This window comes from Sapajus apella, unplaced genomic scaffold (assembly GCF_009761245.1).
Source record: "Sapajus apella isolate SASKATOON/1434 unplaced genomic scaffold, GSC_monkey_1.0 scaffold3, whole genome shotgun sequence".
NCBI classification, from domain to species: Eukaryota; Metazoa; Chordata; class Mammalia; order Primates; family Cebidae; genus Sapajus; species Sapajus apella.
The window spans coordinates 2,120,250-2,144,954 of NW_022436943.1; the positions used below are offsets into that span (position 1 = coordinate 2,120,250).

General features: G+C 34.8%; 1 protein-coding gene across 2 annotated transcripts in view; it reads left to right on the plus strand.

Annotated features, from left to right (window-relative positions):
• STK3 (serine/threonine kinase 3) overlaps positions 1–24,705 on the plus strand; it is a 345,181-nt gene that overhangs the window by 80,324 nt on the left and 240,152 nt on the right. For both annotated transcript variants that reach the window (XM_032248245.1, XM_032248241.1), the window contains exons 5-6: positions 12,941–13,105; positions 13,608–13,775. In XM_032248245.1, coding sequence (XP_032104136.1) covers positions 12,941–13,105; positions 13,608–13,775 — 333 coding nt within the window. The remainder of the gene's footprint in view (positions 1–12,940; positions 13,106–13,607; positions 13,776–24,705) is intronic.

The window sequence follows — 24,705 nt, forward strand, 5'->3', positions numbered from 1 at the left end:
TCACCTTTGTTGCTATTCTTCTTGGCATTTCTCTTTCGTCAGGCCCACCTTCATACACTTTATTTTTATATTGTATATGTCTCTGCAGACAGACTGCTTGTTATTGCCAGCTCTGCAGTGAGCCTTTCTTCCCTGTCAGAAGCCTGACCCCATAGCATGCTGTAACAGTGGTTATTTGGAGTGATGTGGTTTAATGGAAAGACCTTTGGATGTGGAGCAGGAAGACCAAGCTTCAGTGCTTGGGTTGTTACTTATTAGCTCTGTAACCCTGGGTACATTGTATAACTCCTCTCAGCTTCAGTTTCCTAATCCTAAAATTGATCTAATATCATATTACTTGCCTTACCTACATCAGTGTTTTCTTATGGGGAAAAAAACATGATAAATGTCAGAGGATTCTGTAACCTGTAAAGTTCTGTACAAATGTAAATTGCCACTTTTTATTGTTAAGGTAAAACTTTAAAAAGTATCATTTAGTTTTTCTTTTTTTTTCCCCTAATATTTAGTTTTAAATCACAAGTGATTTAAGAATTGTATGATATTTGTTGAAATAGTGGATATTCTTCAGCATTAGAAAAAATATTGAAAGATCATTGTGTCTCGTCTTAGTTTTGTTTAATCTTAGGAAATCAAGAAATATATATATGTTAATTTTCCAGGAAATGGAAATTTAGTTCCTTGGATGGCACATTTCTAATTTTAACAATTTTATATGGAGATCTTTTAAAATTGCATTGCATAACTATCTGTATTTTTATCTAGAGTGCATAAACTGCCCCTTTCCTTTTAATTATATAAATTGTAGAGAAAAATAACACGAGCACATTGTAAAAATTTCAGATAGTACAAAAGGGTACAAAAGGGGAAGTTAATGTCTTCACATCCACTCTCAATTTTACTTCCTTGAGGTTATGTCAGTTAATTTCTTGTGGATTGTTTCAGCACATATGTACGTAAAACTTGTTTTACACCAGGGATTCATACCATATGTGATGTTTTATACCTTACCTTTTTTCTTTTTCAACTTCTGATGTGTCTTAGATACCTTCCTATTCCAGTACATATAGGTCTTATGTGTGTGTAACGGAATGTATTTTTTTCAGTCTGCTGGATGAAAGTGACTTCTAACTTTTTAGTGTTTTGCTGCTACAGTCAAGGATGCAGGGAACTTTTGTAAGTATGAATTGGCATATTTGTGTTGTGGTCATTGGATGCATTACTTGAAATGGAATTACTGAGTCAAAGGACATGTTTATTTTTTATAACAATTTTTTTGGAGAACTGAGAGGATGCTAACTAAGCAATATATGATTCTTTAGTGCTAAGGCACTTTCAGTTGTGGGAAAAGACTGTAGATAGTCTTTAAGACCTACCTAAATTAGGAAAGATGGATTTTGCCATTGGCGCATTTTGGCTTCTCTGCGTGCTCTGACCCTCTTCATCTTCTGAATAATTTTGCTTAAGGTGTTCACTATTAATTCCACCACACAAGATTCTAAGCAAGGTTATAATCTGTTACTGCTACCCCTACTACTACTCCTATTATTTTTACAAATTATTTTATTATTAAATTCTCCACTTTTGTTTTGTCCCTTTTAGTCTCTGGCTGAGAGCCTGCTGTTGGAGTTTTCTTCCTAAAAGTTCAGATGTGATCATGTCATCTTTCTACTTAAAAATATGTAGGTGTATAAAACATTTTGGCACTAATCTGACTTCCCACTTTGCACTATTTTCCCGTACACATTATGTTCAAACACAAATAACTATTCACTGGTAATGCACTTCATGTATTTTTATGCTGAGTACCTTTACACATGCCTTACCTATCCTTCTCTCTTTGGTCACCTGATAAATTTTGTTCAGTCTTCTAGAGTCAGCTCAAAAGTCATCTCCTCTGTGAAGCCTTTCCTGAGTGCTAGAATGGTAAGGTAGATGGTTGAGGCTGGCAGGAACTGTATCATTCAAGGCCTTAAATGTTGTATTAGATGGCTTGGATTTTAAGAGTACTGGTTCTGTTGCATAATAAACTTTAAGAACTGCTGTCCTGGAGTGCTCCTATTGCTAATCCTGTTGTTGCAGACATTGATTAATATTGTAATTAATTGTTCCTGTTCCCTTCCCCCAAAATTCTGAGTGTCATGAAGACAGGGATCATGTAACAGACTTTTAGTAAATTCTTGTTAGTGCCTACTTTCTACAGCTCCGTTTGGGTATTAAATGAAATGAAACCTGTGGAGTGGCTGACATAGTAAGAACTCAATAAATGCAAGATGTTATTGTTATCACCATTGTTAACACTGGAATAGATTAATTCTGACTTGAGGAATATAGGGTGATTTCTTGAAAGAGGCAAAGTTTGATCCAAGCCTTAAAAGCCTATATGAGGATTACATTGGTGAGTTTTGATCAATTTTTAAGACCTTATGCAAAGTGCCTATGAAAGTAAAACTCAAAATATTTTTAAAAAGTATCTATACTTACCTATCTGTTTATCACATTTGAAAGAGGGAACTATGTCTGATGTTTTGTATTCTTTAATAGGTATTAAATGTAGAATTAATGTATCACTTTATATATGTAAATAATTATATCCAAAAGGTAGAGTTTAGCTAAGATTGTGAAAGACTTATTAGAAAATTAAAATTCTTAATTTTTTGTGACCTTAAAACCTCTCTTGAATTCATTTTTACTGACAGAAAAACATTAAGGTAGTATATGTATTTTAAAACCATTTGTACATGTGCCCTTGAGACAAGTTGGTGGGTGCATTTTTATCAAAACCATATACACAGTGACATATTAAATGTATCATATTATTATACTAATCATGTGACTATAGAAACAAAAGTAACCAGAGGACTAAAGCCTATCAAAACCATCTTTTTGTTTTTGTATAATGAAATTCTTCTTAAATTTGCCAGTGAATTCACACCAATTGAAACCAGATGTAGACTTCCGTCTTTTAATGTGTTAACCCAGCTATAAATGTCTTATTTTCATCCCTGATTGCTGAGTATTTTATTCATAGTTTATTATCTCTCTACCACCCTTCTTTAGAAAAATATAACAAAACAGACTATAAAATATGATTCAAAGGATTTAAAAATGACATTTCACCATTTGTGTAGTGACATAAATGAAATTAAATCTGTAATGTATTGAGGATAACTTAATTAAATCAATGAATGAAGTACTCTGTTGATAAAATTTTTTTTGTTCCCATTAATGGTGTCCACAAATTTTTTTTGTTTGCTTTAAGGGATTCTTAACAGATACCACTGAAGGAAGTGTTAGCTGTGATTTGAGAATGGATCTAAGGCTTTGCCATCTTGGAACTGAATTCTTACATTACCTTCTTCTATATGAAGCAGATCCTCTCATGTGTTTTATCCCCTTGGTGTTTTCAGTATAAATCTGACCATTTTGAAACAGTTGAGTATGGACCTATCCAGTCTCTTGAAAAGTCTTAAAGATATGAGAAAGGCACTGCTTTAAATTTTATGTCATCATAGGAAGAAGTAGTTTCCTTTGTTGCCAATAAAAATCGAGCTATTTTTGGTAATTGGCTCTGTTTATATGTAAATGAAATTTGTTAAAACAGCTAGAGTTTATATGAAAACAAAACTCCATCTGCCTAGGAAAATGACTGTCAACTTCTTTATTTTTTATTAACAAAATGGTTAACATATGTCCAAATGACATGAAATAAGCATGATATAAACATATAGATCAGAACCTGCTATAGTATGGTGTCCACTAAATATACCTTCTTATTTCCTTCCACTCTCCTCGTTTTCCATTAGTGACACATAATACTTGTAGAGTGGCTTAAATCTTGATACAGATATTGCTCTTGTCCAAAGTTCATTTGGTACCATTGATATTTCAAAGAGACCAAGTGAACATTTATATTCCAAATTTGCTAAGATTTATCTGCATTTTGGCACAGCAAGGCTGAAATTCGGCCCATCGCTTTTTGTCATTTTTCTTATTGCAGTGGAAGGAAGAAAACTGGGCCTTACTTGGTTTCTGAATGCCATTTTGTAACTGTTATATTTCTGTTCTTTAGTTCATTATTTGAATTACTCTATTAGTAGTTTTTCCTTTCTCTGGATAGTGAGCTACTTTTTTTTTTATTTAGAACTTGCTTTTAATGCCACTTCCTCTATCTGTCCCTAGTTAATACACTCCCTTTTGGTTATGTTTCACTTTGAAAGAGCTTTATATGATCGTTTGTAAGTTTCTAAGTCTGTATTTCCTGCTAGATTGGAGCCGCATGATGTTAGGTTAAGAGATTTTTTTAAAAAATGAAATCTAGAGTAGGTGCTCAATAAATGATTTTCAGTGGATGAATACCTAGTGCTTCTTGGAAAATACTTCTGAATTCTTATGTTACTTTTACACTGTGACTTATACTCTGATTATATATGCTATTATTCTCAGCAATGTTGTAACCCATGGGGCAATTTTATACTTGATACTTTGTTTTAATTTGCTTTCTCTGAATTAGTGCAGTGTAATAGTTTCCATGTATGTTAATTAGATCTCTCTCTCTCTTGTTAATTGTATTTTCATTTCCTTGGCCTATTTATTTATTGAGATTTTATTGTTTTTTTCAGGTTTTATATGAGCTCTTTGTATTCTAAATAAATAATTCTTTACATTAATGTCTTGCTATGACTATTTTTTTCTTTTTAGAAATTTATTTAGTTTTTTTTAGAGACGACACCTCACTATGTTGCCCAAGCTGTACTTGAACCAACTCCTGGGCTATGCGATCCTCCCACCTCAGTCTCCTGAGTAGCTGGGACTATAGGACTGTGCTACCATGCCTGGCTATTTTTCTGAGTTTTCTAAAGTTACTGTTTTTATGTAGACAAAACTAATAAATTCTCATAATTATTTCTTTGCTTTTTTGGATTAAAAATGATTCTTCCTGCTTAGTGATTTGAAATGTACTTTGAATTTCTTCTAAGTATTTTTAAAATGTTGATCAGTGATTTTAAAGTCATTGATTTATGTATCTGTTTTAGCAGAATTAAGCATCTGTTTTCAATAAAATGCTCATAAAGCTGCCCATAATGTTCTCAGGGTTACTTTTCAGGCCAGGTGAGTGCTTACTTCCACAATTCATTAATAGGTATATTTGTTCTGTTTGGCTAGCATACCATTTAAAATAATTTAAATTTGAATGCTGAGCTGGGGCAGGTACTCTGCCTGCTAGTCAGGGATGATGGTTTTACTGCTTGTTTATGCCTGGTGTCTGTTCTTCCTGTTGTTTACCGTGGTAGCTGTTATGATTGGTTTTTATTGTGGTTAACAGCTGTTCTGATTAGACATTTGCTTTACTGACTGTCAGATATTTTGAATATCACCCTTGAAACAAGCCTCAAACCCACCCCCCCAGTTTTTCTTATATTGAGACCAACTCATACATTTATGTTTGCGACATCTGGCAGTGGTGGGATGGAAGTAATGTTGACTGTAGAAGAAATACAGGCTTTGCCACTTTGTAGTTGTATGACATTCAGTAGTCCATTTAATTTCTCTGAATTTGTTTACTCATCTGTTATAAGGAATAATAATAAGTGTTTCTGCTTACTTGAGTAGAGAAGTCACAAAATGCTTTTTATAAACTGTAAAGAAATATAAAAATTTAAGACAACAGTATGCCTTTATGTTCTAGAAAATATTTCTCCACCTATTTATTGTTGGTTAAAATGATTTTATTGAGGGATAGAAATCTTTCATTTCATAATTGAATTTAAAAGTCTTAAAGTACAGATACTGCTGTTAAGCCTTAATACTAAATTGGATTGTTAAAATAAATTTAAATTAAGCTCTGTTCATCTACTAGTGTGAATGACTGGATATTGCATCATTTGTTGATTGAGGAGGATGTGAAGTGGATGAGAAGACACTAACTCTCTGCAGTAGTGGGAAGGATTTATTACCAAAGGGAGGAAAGCATAATGAAAGAGAGTCTGTGTAAACTCAGATCTGCACTCTCCACCTTTAACAGTTCAGAGCCAAATTCAGGTTATGCCCTCAGATATTCTTGTCTGCTTCATTAGGACTGGGATTATCAGTTTCCTAGTCAATGTATACCCAGCACCTTGAACAGTATCAGCACAGTAGTAGAGCCAGCCAAGTAGATATTTGCTGAATGAGCACATAGATTGATGCCCAAATGAGTGAGACTTTTATTTAGTTAAAATTGCATCTACATGAAGATACTTTGATAACATAGAATCATAGAATTGCAATGACCCTTTCAAGTCATCAAGTAAAGCCAGACAGTTCACAAATTAGTATAATATCCCTGGAAAACCCTATTTTTGTCTTGCTGTGGATTTGTCCAGTGGCTTTATAGCACTGAAATTAGACAGATCCTAAGACCCTGAAGTATAGTCAGTCTGTTTAATTCTGAACATTCTTTAGTAGAGCAGTGAAATATAGGGTCCAGGAGCAGAGATAACAAATCAGACTTAATAGAAAATTAGTGACTTATTGGTTGGAAATAGTGGAATGTTAAGAGATAAAAATTGAAGTCTAGGCAACTAAAAAGATCGGTACTGAAGTAACTAAAGACATAATTTTATGGGCTGATGCTGCTTTTGTTAACATCCCAAGCTCTTTAATCTTTTTAAATCTTTATACAACGAGTGGAGGGTAAGGACAGAGGAGAAAACCTGGGTACATATGACAGCACCACCACCTTGCATACCATCTGTAGTGGTCCATTGTGGTGGCCCTAAACAACACTGCTACCTCCTCCTCCCTCACATTTGGCTGCACACCACTAATTTAGAAAGATTGGGAACATCAGATGCAGGTATCTCCTTTCTTTTTGTATCAACAAGTCTGTACTCATTCATTAATTATTTATCAAGTGCTATCTGTATGCCAGGCATAGTTCCAAGCATTGTGGATACATTAGTGAACAAAGTGTTCACAAAGTGTTCTTGTGGACCCTTTCTAGTGTAGCACTGTCCAAAAGAAACACAAGCTACATAGAATTTTAAATTTTTGAAAAGCCACATTAAAAAAGTATAATTAACTTTCATAATGTATCAAACATTGATATATAGCATTAATATTATATAATATGAAATACTGTATCTAATACATATTATATTACTTTATTATTATTTAATATATAATATATTAAATTATTATATATTATATATAATTATTATATTATAATTATATATAATTATATAATTATAATATATAATAATTGTATTATATAATAATATATAATATATAATATATATTAATATATAATAATTTAATATATTAAATATATTAAATATATTAATATTGAACATATAACATTTTATATGTTCAATATTAATATATTAATATTATAACATCATATGTAAATATTTAGTGGGTAATGTGCAAATTTTAACACGATAGGTTACATTCTCTCTTTTTATACTAAGCCTTGATCTGTGGTGTATATTTCACATTTTTGAGACGGAGTCTTTCTCTGTTGCCCAGGCTAGAGTGCAATGGCATACTCTCAGCTCACTACAACTTCCACCTGCCAGGTTCGAGGGATTCTCCTGCCTCAGCCTCCCGAGTAGCTGGGATTACAGGGGCGTGGCACCACGCCTGGCTAATTTTTCTGTATTTTTAGTAGAGATGGGGTTTCATTATGTTGGTCAAGCTAGTCTTGAACTCCTGAACTCTGTGATCTGCCCTCCTTGGCCTCCCAAAGTGCTGGGATTACAGACGTGAGCCACCGTGCCCAACTGGTGTATATTTCACTTTTACGGCATATCTGAAATTATAGTATTCACATTTCAAATGTTTAGGAGCCATGTGTGGTTAGTGGTTACTGTATTGGATGGTGTGGCTTTAGAGTATGGTGCGTGCTTTCCCTACACTGTCAAGTCAGACCATCTAGTTTGAGGTAGAGAATAAATTCCTGAAGTACCAGAATTTTCAAATAATCCAGATTCCTTACTTGTGGCCAGTAAAGCCTTACATGATCGTCCTTGCCTGTCTCTCAGATCTCATCTAAAGCTAGTCTCCTCCTGGTGCATTAAACTTCAGACTTCTTTCTTCAACTCAGATATGGTGAGCTTTTTCTTGAATCAAGGCATTTTCCTCCCTCAGTTTTATTTTTATTGTGCCAAGATACATATAAACAAAATTTCCCGTCTTAGCCATTTTTAAATGTGCAGTTCAGTGGCATTAAATACATTCATAAGGTTGTGTAAGCATACCCATTATCCATCTCCTTAAGTCTTTTCATCTTGTAAGACTGAAACTCTGTACCCATTAAGCACTAACTCTCCATTTCTTGCTACCTCAGCCCCTGACAACCACTGTTCTGTCTCTATGATTTTGGTTACTCTAAGTATTTCATATAAGCAGAATCATATATTTGTTGTCTTTTTTGTGACTGCCTTACTTCATTTAGCATAATGTACTCAAGGTTCAGCCATGCTGTAGCATATTGCAGAACTGCTTTCCTTTTTAAGGCTGAATGAAATTCCATTGTATGTTTCTACCACATTTTACTTACTCATTTGTCTGTCAGTTGACATTTGGGTTCTTTCCACTTTTTAGCCATTGTGAATAATGCGGCTATGAACATGCTTATACACCCATGATGAGGTGAAACTTGTTTAAAAATACCTTGAGACCCTGCATTTAGTTCTTTTGAATATTTATCCAAAAGTGGAATTACTAGGTCAAAAGGTAATTCTATGTTTAACTTTTAAAGGAATCTTAATACTATTTTCCAAAAAGGCTGTACCATTTTACATTTCCATTAGCAGTACGCAGATGTTCCAGTTTCTTTACTTCTTCGCCAACATTTGTTCTTTTCTGTCTTTTGATAATAGCTATCATAATGGGTGTTTTGTAGTATCTCATTGTGTTTTTGATTTACATTTCTCTTATGACTAATGATGTTGAGGACCTTTTCATGTGCCTCTTGGCCATTTGCATATCTTTGGAGAAATGTCTATACAATCCTTTACCCATTTTTGAATTGGATTTTTTTTATTGTTAAGTTTTAGGAGTTCTCTATATATTCCGTATATTAATGTCTTATGAGATATGTGATTTGTAAATATTTTCTCTCATTCTGTGGGTTGTCTTTTTACTCTATTGTATTGATATTGTGTTTGGATGTGCAATTTTTAAACATTTTTCATCAAGTCCAATTTGTCTGTTTTTTTTTCTTGTGTTCTCTGTACCTCTTTGTTCATATCTGAGAAATCATTGACAAATCATGTATCATGAGACCTTTGTCTTATTTTTTTCCCAGGAATGGTATAGTTTTAGGTCTTATGTTTAGATCTTTGATCCATTTTGAATTAATTTTTATATATGGTGTTAGGTAAGGGTTCAACTTAATCCTTAGTACACGAATATCCAGTTGTGCCAGCACCATTTGGTGAAAATGCTATTTCCTATTGAATGTTCTTGATGCTCTTGTTGAAAATAATTTGATTATATATACAAGGGTTATTTCTGGGTTTTCTACTCTGTTCCATCCATCTGTATGTCTGTGTTTATGGCAGTACCACATTGTTTTGACTATTATAGCTTTGTAATAAGTTTCAAAATCAGGAACTATGAGACCTATAGCTTTGTTCTTCTATTTTCAATATTGTTTTGGCTATTTGGGGCCCCTTGAGATTTCATATGAATTTTAGGATATGTTTTTCTATTTCTGCAGTAAACATCATTGGGATTTTTATAGGGATTGCATTGAATCTGTAGGTTGCTTTGGGTAGCATGGACATCTTAAACACATTAAATTTTCTTATCTATGAAGATATGATAGGTTTTTATTTATTAATGTCTTAAAAATTTTTTTTCAGCAGTGTTTTGTAGTTTTCATTGTACAGATGTTTCACATCCTTGGTTAAGTTAATTCCTAAGTATTTTATTCTTTTGATTCTATTGTAAATAGAATTTTTTTTTTTATAGTTCCCTTTTCAGATTGCTCATTAGTAATGTATAAAAATGGAACTGATTTTCTTGGGTTGATTTTGTATACTGCTACTTGTTGAATTTATTTATTAATTCTAATAGGTTTTTTTTTGTGTGGAACCTTTAGAGTTTTCTACATATATTATCATATCATCTGTGAACAGAGATAATTTTACTTCTTTTTTTCCAGTTTGGATGCGTTTATTTATTTTTCTTGCCTAATTGCACTGGCTAGAACCTCCAGTACTATGTGGAACAGAAGTATTAGGTTGGTGCAAAAGTAATTGTAGTTTTTGCCATTTTTTTAAAGTAATGACAAATATCACAATTACTTTTGCGCCAACCTAATAGCGTCCTTGCATTGTACCTGATCTTTGAGGAAAATTCAGTCTTACATTTTGAGTATGACGTTTACATTAGGTTTTTTGTGTGTGGCTTTTACTATGGTAAGATAGTTTTCTTCTATTCCTATTAGTTGTGTGTTTTATTATGAAAAGATGTTAAATTTAGTCAAATGCTTTTTCTGTTATCATTTGAAATGATCATGTGGTTTCTTCTCCAGTCTGTTAAGGTGGTGTATTACATTGTTTGATTTTGTATGTCAAATCATTCTTGCATTCCAGGAATACATTCCAGTTGGTCATGGTTTATAACCTTTTAAGATCCTGTTGAAGTGGCATGCTGTATTTTGTTGAGGATTTTCATATCAATGTTCATAAGGGATTTTGGTCTGTAGTTGTTTTGTTGTGACTTTGGTATCAGATAATCCCTTTTAACATGAATTTGGAAGTGTTCTCTTTTCCTCAATGTTTTAGAAAGTTTGAGAAGTTGAATCAAGATATTTAAATCTTTTTTTTTTTTTTAATAATCCTTTTTGTGGAATGTATGTTCCCAGAAAGCCATTCACATGATTGGCTTCCTTATATCATTTAGACTTCAGTAAAATGTCTTTTGGGCCTTCTTGAATGTCAGTCTAAATTAGCTTCTCAGTCATTCTCTATCAGTAGCTCTCTATTATTGTCCTCATAGCAGTCTTCACTGACATTTTCCTGTGTTATCCTGTTTTCTCTCAAATTATCCCTTTGCTTATAGATAGAATATAAGCAAAATGAGAGCAATTCCTACCTTTTAGAGTTTTTATGGTCAGTTCTATTATGTAGGCATGATTGATTAAGTTTTTGGACATTTGTACTTAACTAAAGCTCTACCCACTGTCTCCCCACAGCCCTCCCATAATTCAGGGGTTGAGGCTGAAATTTCCAAACTTCTAATCACTTGGTTGGTTTGTTTGGCAACCAGCTCCCATCCTGAAGCTATGTAGGCTCCTACCAAGAGTCACCTGCTCAGTATAAATTTTGGTATGGTTGAAAGGAGCATATTATGAATGACAAAAGACTGTCCCTCTCACTCTTGTGAGAATGGCGAGAAAACAAAGATTAAATGTCTTGATTCAACTTCTTATTCACTCAGTCAGTTCACAGGGTCTTAGGAGTTTTTGTGCCAAGAAACTGCAAAGACCAAATATTTCCTATTATTTCATAATATCGCAGTGCCTTACAAGATTGTTATAAGAATACATGAGAGAATGCATGCGAAACTCTTAGCACATTGCCTGGTACGTTAGCAGTGGTTCTACTGTTCAACTGATAAGAATATTTCCTTTCCCATCCCATTCTTCCTTGGCCTTCTCTACTCTCCCCCTTTTCCTTCTTCTGATAGCCTTTGCATGTGTTTCCACTTTCCTAATCTTTCTCTGACGTTTTTACTTTTGAGTTCTCAGTATTAGATCAGAAGTCCAGGACTTGGAAGGGTTAGGAGTGGCACTGGTGTAGGAGCTTTTTCCAGAAGATTAATTGCAAGCCACCCTCCCTCATTTACTTTTCTTTATGTAAAGCTGTTGGTTTCATTTTCATGAAGAATCTAAAATACCTCAGGGGAAGTATGTGAATTTACTTTTTCAGAACAGAAATTAGCTGTGATAATGCCACTCCCCGCCCCCCCGACCCAGTGTTAGAAGATGTGGGAAATAGTGATTCCTTATATCAGGCTGATTCTTCAGATATGTCCTTTGCTTTAGGAATGATACCGATGATATTGATAATTCTTTTTTTTTTTTTTTGAGATGGAATCTCACTCTGTCACCCAGGCTGGAGTTGCAGTGGTGCAATCTTGGCTCACCACAATCTCTGCCTTTCGTGTTCAAGTGACTCTCCTGCCTCAGCCACCTGAGTAGCTGGGATTACAGATGGACACCATCATGCCTGGCTAATTTTGTATTTTTAGTTGAGACAAGGTTTCGCCATGTTGGCCAGGCTGGTTTCAAACTCCTGACCTTAAGTGATCTGCCCGCCTCGGCCTCCCAAAGTGCTGGGATTACAGGTGTAAGCCACTGCACCCTGCCAATACTGATAATCTTAAAGAGAGAAATTTAATCATCCTTTAATGAGTAAAATGTTTAATAAGAGTAAGAAAGCATATCGTGGAAAGAAGAGGTTCTAGATTATTTACCCCTTTAGCATTTTCCTGGAGGTTTAGTGGTCATTAGAAAGAAGTACTTGTGGCTAGGTGTGGTGGGTCATACCTATAATCCCAGCACTTTGGGAGGCTGAGAAAGGAGAATTGTTTGAAGCCAGGAGTTCAAGACCAGCCCAGGCAACATAACGAAACCCACATCTCTACAAAAATAAAAATAAGTTAGTTTATTTGGGTGGCATGTGCCTGTAGTTCTGGCTACTCGAGAAGCTGAGGTGGGAGTATGGCTTGAGCCCAGGAATATGAGGCTGCAGTGAGCTGTCATCATGCCAACTGCATTGTAGCCTGGGCAACAGAGTGGGGTCTCCTACACACACACTTACACACACACACACACACACACACACACACACACACACACACACGGCATACTTGTTACTAGTGCTTTTTTGTAAGAGTTTATCTAACATGGCATTTTAATATGGTTTTTTAAAATATTTCTTTCCAGTTAACAGAAGATGAAATTGCAACCATTCTTAAATCTACATTGAAAGGACTAGAATATTTGCACTTTATGAGAAAAATACACAGAGATATAAAAGCTGGAAATATTCTCCTCAATACAGAAGGACATGCAAAATTGGCAGATTTTGGAGTGGCTGGACAGTTAACAGTAAGTTAACTTTAATAATTTTCTAAACACTTGGCTAATTTGTTGAGCTTTTATTGTAACTAAACTTTGATAACTTTTTGAGGGGGAATGGAAAGAAATGTCTAACTTTTTTGTTTTTGTGGAGAAGGAACCCTAATTGAGCCAAATTTGAGTATTATTTAATTTATAATTTAGGATAATTGAATATGAAAATTTATAATCCAAATGATTAAATGTTCTAAAAGGAAAGCTACGTCAGCTCATTTCTGTAGCTTTTAGCATTATAGTATCTTTAATGACTGTATTTCAGTGATAGTAGTGGAGTTAAGTTACCTGTGGATTCTTGGTTATTTTCAGAATTCAGAATTCCTAAGTATGTTGTAACTGGTTGGAATTTTAGCAAAATATAGTCAATTTCTGATATAATCTGTGGCATTGGAGATTTTGACTTAAAGAATGTTTGGCATACAGATTTCCTTTGTGTTTTTGTAGTAGCATTTATGGCTACGTAACATTATTGCAGGATACAATGGCCAAACGCAACACTGTAATAGGAACTCCATTTTGGATGGCTCCTGAGGTGATTCAAGAAATAGGCTATAACTGCGTTGCTGACATCTGGTCCCTTGGCATTACTTCTATAGAAATGGCTGAAGGAAAACCTCCTTATGCTGATATACATCCAATGAGGGTAAGAAAATTATGGTTTGCTAAAAATGTTAGCCTTATATAAGTGTTGCAGTTTTGTAATGTCAGTGTAAGTAAATAAGTTTATTTAAATTTATTCTTTTTAAAAATGGTAAAATTATCTCTTAAAGATTAGTAACTGTTAATTTCTCTTCCTTCTGCATTCTTAATTGTGAGAAAAGAAATGAAGGCTCTGCATATCTCTACAGTCACTATTCTCTTCCCCTCAAAAATATACCTGTAAAGTTTTTGCTTGCTTTTCCATAGAAGAAAGGGTTCGTAAATCCTCTTTGCTCTTCAGTTTATTGTTTGCTCTTCAGTTTATTGTTTCTCGATGTGGTAGTGGAAGAGTTTGAAGTAATCAGTTCTTACCCACTCTGTAATTTATACCTTTCTCTCTCTCTCTCTCTCTCTCTCTCTCTCTCTCTCTCTGTGTGTGTGTGTGTGTGTGTGTGTGTGTGTTTTCTACCCTTTCTCTTCTTTGTTCTGAGGATGATATTAGGCAATCCTAATTTCTGATATTGTTATGCACCTGTAAAGGAATTAGGCTATTTTTTTTTTTTAATGAATGCTTATTCAGAAAATGGAATTCCTTTTTTGAACATCATTATATGTTTCTGTGATTGCTGCAGGAAAATTTTTGAGTTTGAAATATATATCTTACATATTCAAGTCTAACTGCCTATGTTTCAAGGTTTGTGATGATATACTTTTTAGGTTTGTTACTCTATGAATCATACAGATAAGTTCATCATCATAAATAAGTACATTTATCTTTGTATACTTATTGCCCTCTAGTGGCTGTAGTTACCTTAATAAGGATATAGGAATGAAGGGAAGAGTGTATGTATGTGTATATTTGTAGAAAAGAGAAGATAATGTCATGGTGGCTGGAGGAATATGAAGTAAATAGGAGGAAGAAGAATGCATTATTTTAGGCTCTCTGAAGGGGATTAAATTGGAATCACACCTGATGTTATAATGCTATTGTGGGTTAAATTTTGATAATATAGGTAATAGTGTATTATATGGAAAACATTTAAAAATCTGTCTGTTGTATTGAAACATTTTAAAGAGAGTTTTTTTTTTTTTATTCTTTTGAGACAGGGTCTTACTCTGTCACTCTGCCTGTAGTGCAGTAGTACGATCATGGCTAACTCTAGCCTCAACTTCCTGGGCTCAGGTGATCCTCCCACCTCAGTCTGCAGAGTAGCTGGGAATATAGGTATGCACTACCATGCCCAACTAATTTTTTGTAGAGACAAGTTATCGCCACATTGCCCAGGCTAGTCTCCACCTCCTGGGCTCAAGTGATCCTCCCATTGTGGCTTCCCAAAGTGCTGGGATTACAGGAGTGACTCGCCCAGCCTAGAATTCTTTGAGTAATATAATTGTATACAATATGTACCATCTTCCTTGTATATGTAAATTCCTCTTGGTAAATGAAAGATAAAAATGGCATCAATTGTTTTAAAATAACATGAAAAATAACAAGGTCAGTAAGAATAAAAACAGGAACACAAAGTCTTACTACTTCTCTGATCATTAGTTATCTGTGGTTATTTTAGTTAGGATGTTTGTAGAGTGATCCTTAAAGTAGACAACTTTGTATTTCAATCAGTGAGGGTTACTAAATTACCCAAAGCAACTTAGGTAAGTTCCAGAGCTGGAATTTAACCTAGGACTTCCATTATTACCATTCTGCTTCTTCCCTGTGTAAATCTTATTTTTCCATCCAAATAGTTCAACATGTTAAATTTGACCCTGTGCTACTTTCTCTAGCAGATAGGAGAGAATTGTAATATGTGGCGCCTTCCTTTAAGGATCTTATAATATTAACTGAGAGTTTGAATGAATACATCATACATTATTAAAAATATACCTGATGATAGTGTTTTTCTTAGGAAAAAAAATATATATATTGCAAACTTCCTCGGATGCCTTGCTTACTGTTTTTTTTTTTTTTAAACCAATCTAAATCCTACCAATTTTTTAAGTCTCAACTCAGATTTTATTTCTGTATAGACCCATTCTTGACAGCTGTCGCCCAAGTAAATTTCTCTTTTTCCTCTTAATTTGTATATATGCAATTTTTGACAGTCCGGTTCTTTCGATAGTTAATCACGTATTGCCTTGTACATTTCCAAACATAATATAATTTATCTCCTATTTGAATGATGTCATTATTTAACTTTTCTTGTGTTTGTGAGCTGTCTTACGAATTAGAGTATTGAACTGCAAGTATTGGAAGCTGTTAAGATCATGTAACAGGGCCGGGCGCGGTGGCTCAAGCCTGTAATCCCAGCACTTTGGGAGGCCGAGGCGGGTGAATCACGAGGTCAAGAGATCGAGACCATCCTGGTCAACATGGTGAAACCCCGTCTCTACTAAAAATACAAAAAATTAGCTGGGCATGGTGGTGCGTGCCTGTAATCCCAGCTACTCAGGAGGCTGAGGCAGGAGAATTGCCTGAACCCAGGAGGCGGAGGTTGCGGTGAGCCGAGATCAAGCCATCACACTCCAGCCTGAGTAACATGAGTGAAACTCCGTCTCAAAAAAAAAAAAAAAAAAAAAAAGATCATGTAACAGATACAGCTTTATCATGGGCAACAAATACTGCCTTTTTTTTTCCCCTTGAAATGACGGGTTCACTTGGTTCGTTTTTGAGAAAATGTCTGTGAAATACCCATCTGTGTAACCTTAGTTTTCTGTCAGTTATTCTTCGAGTAAAATTGGTGTTCTTGAAAAGAGCCTTGTAGTTTATTTAGCTTGTAGCTCAGTCACGCAACTGCTTTTTTTCACATTATTATTGTTCTTTGGTACGTGGGGAAGTGCTTTATGCATATTTTCCATTTTGTCATGTAGAATACTACAAAATATATATCCACATGTGGAAATTTAATAAAGTTAATAACTTTTACTGTTTCTTCAAGGTTTACAGTAGTTTGGTGGGGGGTATAGTATGGGCAGTGAAAAGAGCTGTTCAAGAGAGAAAAAAAAATGTAGTGGGTCCAGCTAAAATTGGTAATTGAGAAATTGTAATGTAATTAATACTGGTTTGTGGGCCTTCCTGTGGTAGTGTGCTCTGCTGTGCAGTAGAGTGCATTATGGCCCTGATATGCAGGGTTTGGGTTTTAATGAATGAGTGTTCTAAAAGGATGGGGCTACAGGGAATTTAAGGATGCTGCTGAGATACACTTCAGGTGGTTACTAACAGGGCACAGTCTGGAAAGAAAAGAGAGAATGTAAGGAAATGGAGCAATCATGGAATAGTGTTCTCCATGCATGCTGCATAGCAGTCATCTGGGGAGCCCTACCCTAAACAGATGACATCTGAATCTCAAGAGGTTAGAAAGGAGATAAAATGGTTGTTAAGATATGAGAAAGCTGGTAGGATATGACAGTATGATAAGTAGGTGAAATATTTAAGTTTTCTTTTTTAACCAACATTTTTTTTGTACTGTAGTAACTTTGTGAAATAAATATTTTATTCTCCATTGGGTAGATTGGATGAAATGGATAAGATTATTTGTTAAGATGACATAACTTGTCAGTGGCAGAACTGAGATATGAATTCAGTTTGATCTGTATTTTTGCCTAGACACCAAAGAAATATCCCCTGTGTTAATATGCCAACTCTATGCAAGTGGAGGAGTGGCTAAAAAAATTAGACATTTTTAAACCATCTAATTGCAATATTATAATTACTAATTTAAAACCTGAACCCTCTAAGTTTTCCAGAATAGCAGGAAATATGGACGGATTTTAATTTTTTACGTTTTGTCTTCCAGCCATTTTTTGGTAGCCATATAGATTAATGAGATAATCAATAATCTATAAAATTGCCACAATGAGACGAAGATGTGATTGACAGGAAGACCCCACAGCTGATAGAGGCAAAAAAACCTGATAGTTCTTTTAATATAAGTAAATGATACCATTTACTATACATAGATGGCTATCTAGAACAAAGTTAGAGACAAAGTTAGGGTGTGGTGGGTGATTTTCCTCAGCCTCCATATATGGGAGAGTACCCAGCCACTGGTGATATCGCTTTATTGGAGTGAGGATTCTATCCAGTCTTTCTGAAATGCCTTGCAGCCATCCTCACAGAGTTCAAGCCCTTTCCACTATGCCTGCCCACTATAGGTATATAAGAGGAACACCCCAGAGCAGTGGTACTGCCTTCTAGACTGAATGAACTGGGATTTGGTTTCTCAGTCATTTTCTCAGCCTTTTACTGTGCTCAGGCACCAGGCCTGCTTGTAAACTAGTCTTGCTTAGGCCAGCAAAAATTAAGGGCAAAAAGAGATGCCTCGAGCATGGATAATTTAGAATGGAATTGCTTCTCTTTAAGTGGCCACAAGTTAATATTGTGCTTTTTACTGTAGGACATATATTTAGTGACATAGCATGAGGGATATGAAGAACTTAAAGATGGCACTAAATGACAAAATGAAAGTGGTTAAAATGGAAATTTGCAGTTATTTGAGAATGGGTCCTTCAAAGGTGTAAGGCTTGAGGTCATTTGTTTTATATGTTTTGGTTTATTAGTTTTTCAAAGATTGATATTTCTTTTATCATTCCTTGGCAGAATAAGGAATATTTGGAATGTAGATGTTCAAGGAGGAATTTTCTAATAAAAAGAGCTGTTAAAAACACTGGATTTGTTTGATGGCAAGGAGTTAACCAAATTGTTAGTTTTGATACAACTTTTCCCCCTCTAGCCCAGGGAAGCTTGTAGTATATGTAAACTGAATCCTCACTGTGGTAGACAGTAATGATTATTTAGTACAGGGAAATTATGAAGTACACATTTAAACATATAAAGCTTTTTAAATAGGAGAGGGATGAACATGTGCTTATAAATTGATATTCAGCTATTAGATTAAAATTAGTGAGTAGTGGCAAATCAGAGTAAGTCTGATCAGAATGTTAAGTGAAACAAGTTTTTTAAAGTTAAAACTCAGTTTATTTTATAAAGTTGAATATGAAACAACCAAATTAATTTTGGTCAGTTAGATAAATAGAATAGTTCAAAAAATTTAGTTTTGAATTCCGTTAACCACATACTTTTGAGGAGATCAGTCTTCTGTCTTTCTCAGGCCTTTAGGAAGTTGTGTGTGTGTGTGTGTGTGTGTGTGTGTGTGTGTGTGTGTGTGTGTCTGTGTGTATATTTTTTTGGAGATGAAGTCTCGCTGTATTGCCTGGGCTGGAGTGCAATGGCACAGTCTTGGCTCACCGCAACCTCTGCCTCCTGGTTTCAAGTGAGTCTCCTGTCTCAGCCTCCCAAGTAGCTGGTATTACAAGTGTGTGCCACCACGCCCAGCTAATTTTTTGTATTCTTAGTAGAGATGGGGTTTCACCATGTTGGCCAGGCTGGTCTTGAATTCCTGACCTCAAGTGATCCTCCAGCCCTGGCCTCCCAAAGTGCTGGGATTACAAGCATGAGCCAGTGTGCTTGGCCTCAGTCTCCATCCCCGCTAAGTAGCTGGGACTACAGGCACAAGCTATCATGCCTGGCTAAATTTTATATATATATATATATATTTGTTTGTTTGTTTGTAGAGATGGGGTTTCACCATGTTACCCAGTCTGGTCTCGAACTCCTGAGTTTAAGCAATCTGTCTGCCTTGGCCTCCCAAAGTACTGGGGTTACAGGCGTGAGCTACCACACCCAGCCCTGTGTCCTCTTTTTTATCTACCTCAAATTTCTCTCTGCCTTTCTCTTATAAGGGCACTCGCCATTGGATTCAGGGCCCTCTCAGATGATCCAGGATGATCTTTTGCTCTCAAGATTTTTAACTTAATTATATCTGGATAAATTGTGTTTATTTACCCCCCAAATTATGTAACATTTAGAGGTTTCAGAGATTAGGATGTGGACATGTCTTCTGAAGGTGGCCATTTTTCAACTCACTACACTCCCCATAATGTATTCTCTTCTTTCAAATAGAGAAAGAAAATTTAATATTAATAATTATGTATAATTTAAGATTAACAATTACATACTATAATTATAATTATATAATTTAAGATTAACAATTAAGATTGAGTAATATATAACATAAAAGTTACCATTTTAACCATTTTAAAAGTACTCTATACAATTCATTGCCATTAGGTACATTTACATTATTGTGCAATCATTACCACTGTTTCTAGAAATTTTTTTATTATCTCAAACTGAAACCCTGTACCCATGAAACAATAATTTTCCATATCCTCTTACCTCAACACCTCGTAACCAGTATTTTACTTCCTGCCTCTATGAGTGACTATTCTAAATACCTCATATAAGTAGAATCATACAATATTTGTTCTTTTGTGTGTGTGTGTGTGTTTGTGTATGTTTTTTACGTAGCCTAATGTTTTCAATAATTTTTACATGTTGCAGCATGTATCAGAATTTGCTTCCTTTTAAAGCCTGAATAATATTTGTGTATGTATATGCCACATTTTGTTTATTCATTCATCTGTTGATAGACACTTGGGTTTCTTTCACCTTTTGGCTTTTGTGAATAATGCTACTCTGAACTGGATGCACAATCATCAATTCGAGACTGTTTAATTTTTTTGAGGAACCTCCATACTGTTTTCCATAGCTGCTGTACCACTTTACATTCCTACCACCAATGTACAAGAATTCTAGCTAGGACTTGTTATTTTCTGTTGTTTTTCTTTGATAATGGCCATCATAATGGGTGTGAAGTGGCATCTCATTGTGGTTTTGATCTGCAGTTCTCTGATGACTAGTGATATTGAACATCTTTTCATATGCTTATTGTCCATTTGTGTATCTTTTGAGAACTCTCTATTCAATTCCTTTGCCCATTTTAAAGTTGGGTTTTTTGTTTAATCTGTCTGTAAAACTGACCTGCTTGTTTTTCATTGCTGGTGAAGGTCTTCCACTCCTTTGATTTTTACTGCCTGTTTATTGTCTTTCCAGTTGTCCCCATATCATTTTCCGTACCCCAATTATAAGATACATTCTAATGTCTTCTTTGTAATCACTATCTTGAGAGATATTTGAATCAGAATGTTTTTCACTGTTTATATGCAAATGACTTGGCTGTCTACCAAGTAGAGGATTATTTTTATTTAATCATATATATGTAGTTTGCATTATGCAATAGATGTGTTCTGAAGAAGTTGCATAAATATTTAATAATTGTAAATCAGCATTTCAAATTCTTTGGAAATTATTTTTAAAAAGTATGTTTTCAAAATTTCTTTAAATTTCCATTTTTATGTTAGGTTTAGTGGGATACATGTGCAGGTATATTGCATGGTGCTGAGGTTTGGGCTTCCACTGATTCTGTCACCCAGATAATGAACATAGTATCCAATAGGAAGTTTTTCTGCCCTTGTCCTCTCCACTCCTTCCTTCCTTTTAGGGTTCCTAGTGTCCGTTGTTTCCATCTTTATATCCATGTGAATCCAATATTTAGTTCCCACTTATAAGTGAGAACACGCAGTGTTTGGTTTTCTGTTTCTGTATAGTTTGCTTAGGATGATGGCCTCCAGCTGTATCCACGTTGCTGCAAAGGACATGATCTCATTATTTTTTATGACTGTGTCATATTCCATGGTATATATATACCACATTTTCTTTATCCTGTTTACTGTGAATGGGCACCTAGGTTTACTCCATGTCTTTGCTATTGTGAATAGTGCTGTAATTAACATACACGTGCATGTATCTTTTTGGTAGAATGGTTTATTTTTTTCTTGGATATATACCCAGTATTGTATTGCTGGGTCAAATGGTAGTTCTATTTTAATTTCTTTGAGAAATCTCCAGGCTGCTTTCTACAGGGGCTGAACTAATTTGCATTCCCACCAACAGTATAAGCATTCCATTTCCTCTACAACCTTACCAACATCTGTTATTTTTTGACTTTTTAATAGCAATTCTGACCGGTGTGAGATGACATCTCATTGTGGTTTTGATTTGCATCTCTCTGGTCATTAGCAACGTTGAGCATTTTTTCCTATGTTTGTTAGCTGCTTGTGTGTCTTCTTTTGAGAAGTGTCTGCTCATGTCCATTTCCTACTTTTTAATGGGGTTATTTGTTTTTTTGTTGATTTGTTAAATTTTCTTATAGATTCTTGTTATTAGTTCTTTGTCAGATACATAGTTTGCAAATATTTTCTCCCATTCTATAGGTTGTTTGCTCTGTTGATAGTTTCTTTTGCTGTGCAGAAGCTCTTTAGTTTAAGTTCCATTTATCTGTTTTTGATTTTGTTGCATTTGCTTTCAGGGTCTTCATCACAAATTCTTTACCTAGGCCAATGTCTAGAAGAGCATTTCCTAGGTTTCTTTTATAATTTATAGTTCGAGACCTTACATTTAAGTCTTTAATCCATTAACAAAAGGTTGCTTTCTGTATATTGTTATAGATAGTTCAGTTTAATTCTTCTGCATATAGTTAGCCAGTTTTCCTAGCACCACTTATTGAACAGAGTTTCCTTTCTGCATCATTTATCTTTGTCGACTTTGTTGAAAATGAGTTCGTTGTAGGTGTGCGGCTTTACTTCAGGGGCCTCTATTTTGCTCCATTGGTCTATGTGTCTGTTTTTGTACTAGTACCTTGCTGTTTTGGTTACAGTAGCCATATAGTATAGTTTGAAGTCAGGTAAATTGATGCCTCTGGCTTTGTTCTTTTTGCTTAGAATTGCCTTGACTATTTTGGCTCTTTTTCGGTTCTGTATAAATTTTAGAATAGAATTTATACAGAACCGAATAGAATTTAGAATAGAATTGCCTTGACTATTTTGGCTCTTTTTCGGTTCTGTATAAATTTTAGAATAGTTTTTTTCTAATTCTATGAAAAATGATGATGGTAATTTGATAGGAATAGCGTTGAATCTGCAGATTGCTTTGGGCAGTATGACCATTTTAACAATATTGATTCTTCTAACTTGGGAACATGGAACGCTTTTCTATTTGTAAATGTTGTCTCTGATTTCTTTTAGTCATCTTTTGTAGTTCTCCTTGTGGAGAACTACACCTCCTTGGTTAGGTGTATTCCTAGGTGTTTTTTGTTGTTGTTGTTGTTGTTTTGTTTTTTTTTGTAGGTATTATAAATGGCATGCATTCTTGACTTGGCTCTCAGCTTGAACATTATTAGTATATAAAAATGTATATAGTATATACATTGACTTTTTATCCTGAGACTCTGCTGAAATCATTTATTTGGCCTAGGAGTCTTTTGACAGAATCTTTAGGATTGTCTAGTATACAATTATATTGTCAGTGAAGAGAGACAATTTGACTTCTTTTTTTCCTATTTTAGTGTCTTTTATTTCTTTCTCTTGCTTTATTGCTCTGGCTAGGACTTCCAGTAACATATTGGATAGGAATGGTGAGAGTGGACATCTTTGTCTTGTTCCAGTTCTTAAGGGAATGCTTCTAGCTTTTGCCCATTCAGTATGATGTTGGCTGTGACTTTGTTATAGATACTTCTTACTGTGTTATGTTCCTTTGATGCCAAGTTTGTTGTGGATTTTTATAATGAAGGGGTATAGGATTTTATCAAAAGTGTTTTCTGTGTCTATTGAGTTGATTATATGGTTTTTGTTTTTAATTCTCCTTATGTGGTAAATCACATTTACTGACTTGCATATGTTGAATCATTGTTGTATCCCAGGAATAAAAGCCCACTTGATTGTGGTGAATTAATTTTTTGATGTGCTGCTGGATTTTGCTCGTTTTTTTTTTTTTTCTTGAAATGGGCTTACTTTGTCCCCCAGGCTGGGGTGCAGTGGTGCAGTCATGGCTCACTGCACCCTTGACCTCACAGGGTCAAGTGATCTTTTCATCTCAGCCTCCTTAGTAGCTAGGACTACAAACATGTGCCACTGTGCCTGGCTAATTAAAAAACTGTTTTTGTAGAGATGGGATCTCAATATATTGCTCAGGCTGGTATTAAATTCCTGGACTCCAGTGATCCTTTTGCTTTGGCCTTCCAAAGTGCTGGGATTATGGACGTGAATGACTGCACCTAGCTCAATGTGCTGGTATTTTGTTGAGGAATTTTGTGTCTATTTTCATCAGGGATATTGGTTTGTAATTTTCTTTTTTTGTTATGTCTTTGCCAAATTTAATATCAGGATGATACTGGTTTTGTGGAATGAGTTAGGGAGGGACCCTCCTCTTTGATTTTTTTAAATAATTTCGTTAGGATTGGTACTAGCTCTTCTTTGTATGACTGGTAGAATTCGGCTGTGATCCCTCTTGTCTGGGGCTTGTTTTAGTTGGTAGGTGTTTAATTTCTGATTCAATTTTTTTACTTGTTGTTGATCTGTTGAGGATTTCTGTTTCTTCCTGCTTCAATCTTGGAGGTAGTGTGTTTTTAGGAATTAATCCATTTCCTCTAGATTTTCTACTTTGTATGTATAGAAATGTTCATAGCAGTCTCTGAGCATCTGCTATATTTCTGTGGGCTTGGTTGTGACCTTAACTTTGCTATTTCTGATTGTGCCTATTTGGATTTTCTCTTTTCTTTTTTAATCTTGCTAGCAGTCTATGAGTTTTATTTATCCTTTCAAAAAACCAACTTTTTATTTCATTGCTCTTTTGTATGGTTTTTGGGTCCCAATTTCATTTCCTTTTACTCTGACTGTACTATTTCTTTTCTTCTCATAGCTTTGGGTTTAAGTTTTTGTTTTGTAGTTCCTTTAGGTGTGAGGTAAGATTGTTAATTTGAGATCCATTTTCTTGATGTAGGCATTTAATACTCTAAACTTTCCTCTTAACACTGCTTTTGCTGTATCCGAGAGGTTTTGGTATATTGTGTCTGTTTTCATTTTTTTTCAAAGAACTTTTGGATTTATGCCTTAATTTCATTGTTTACCCAAAAGTCATTCAGGAGTATGTTGTTTAGTTTTCATGTATTTATGTGGTTTTGAGAGTTCCTCTTGGTGTTGGT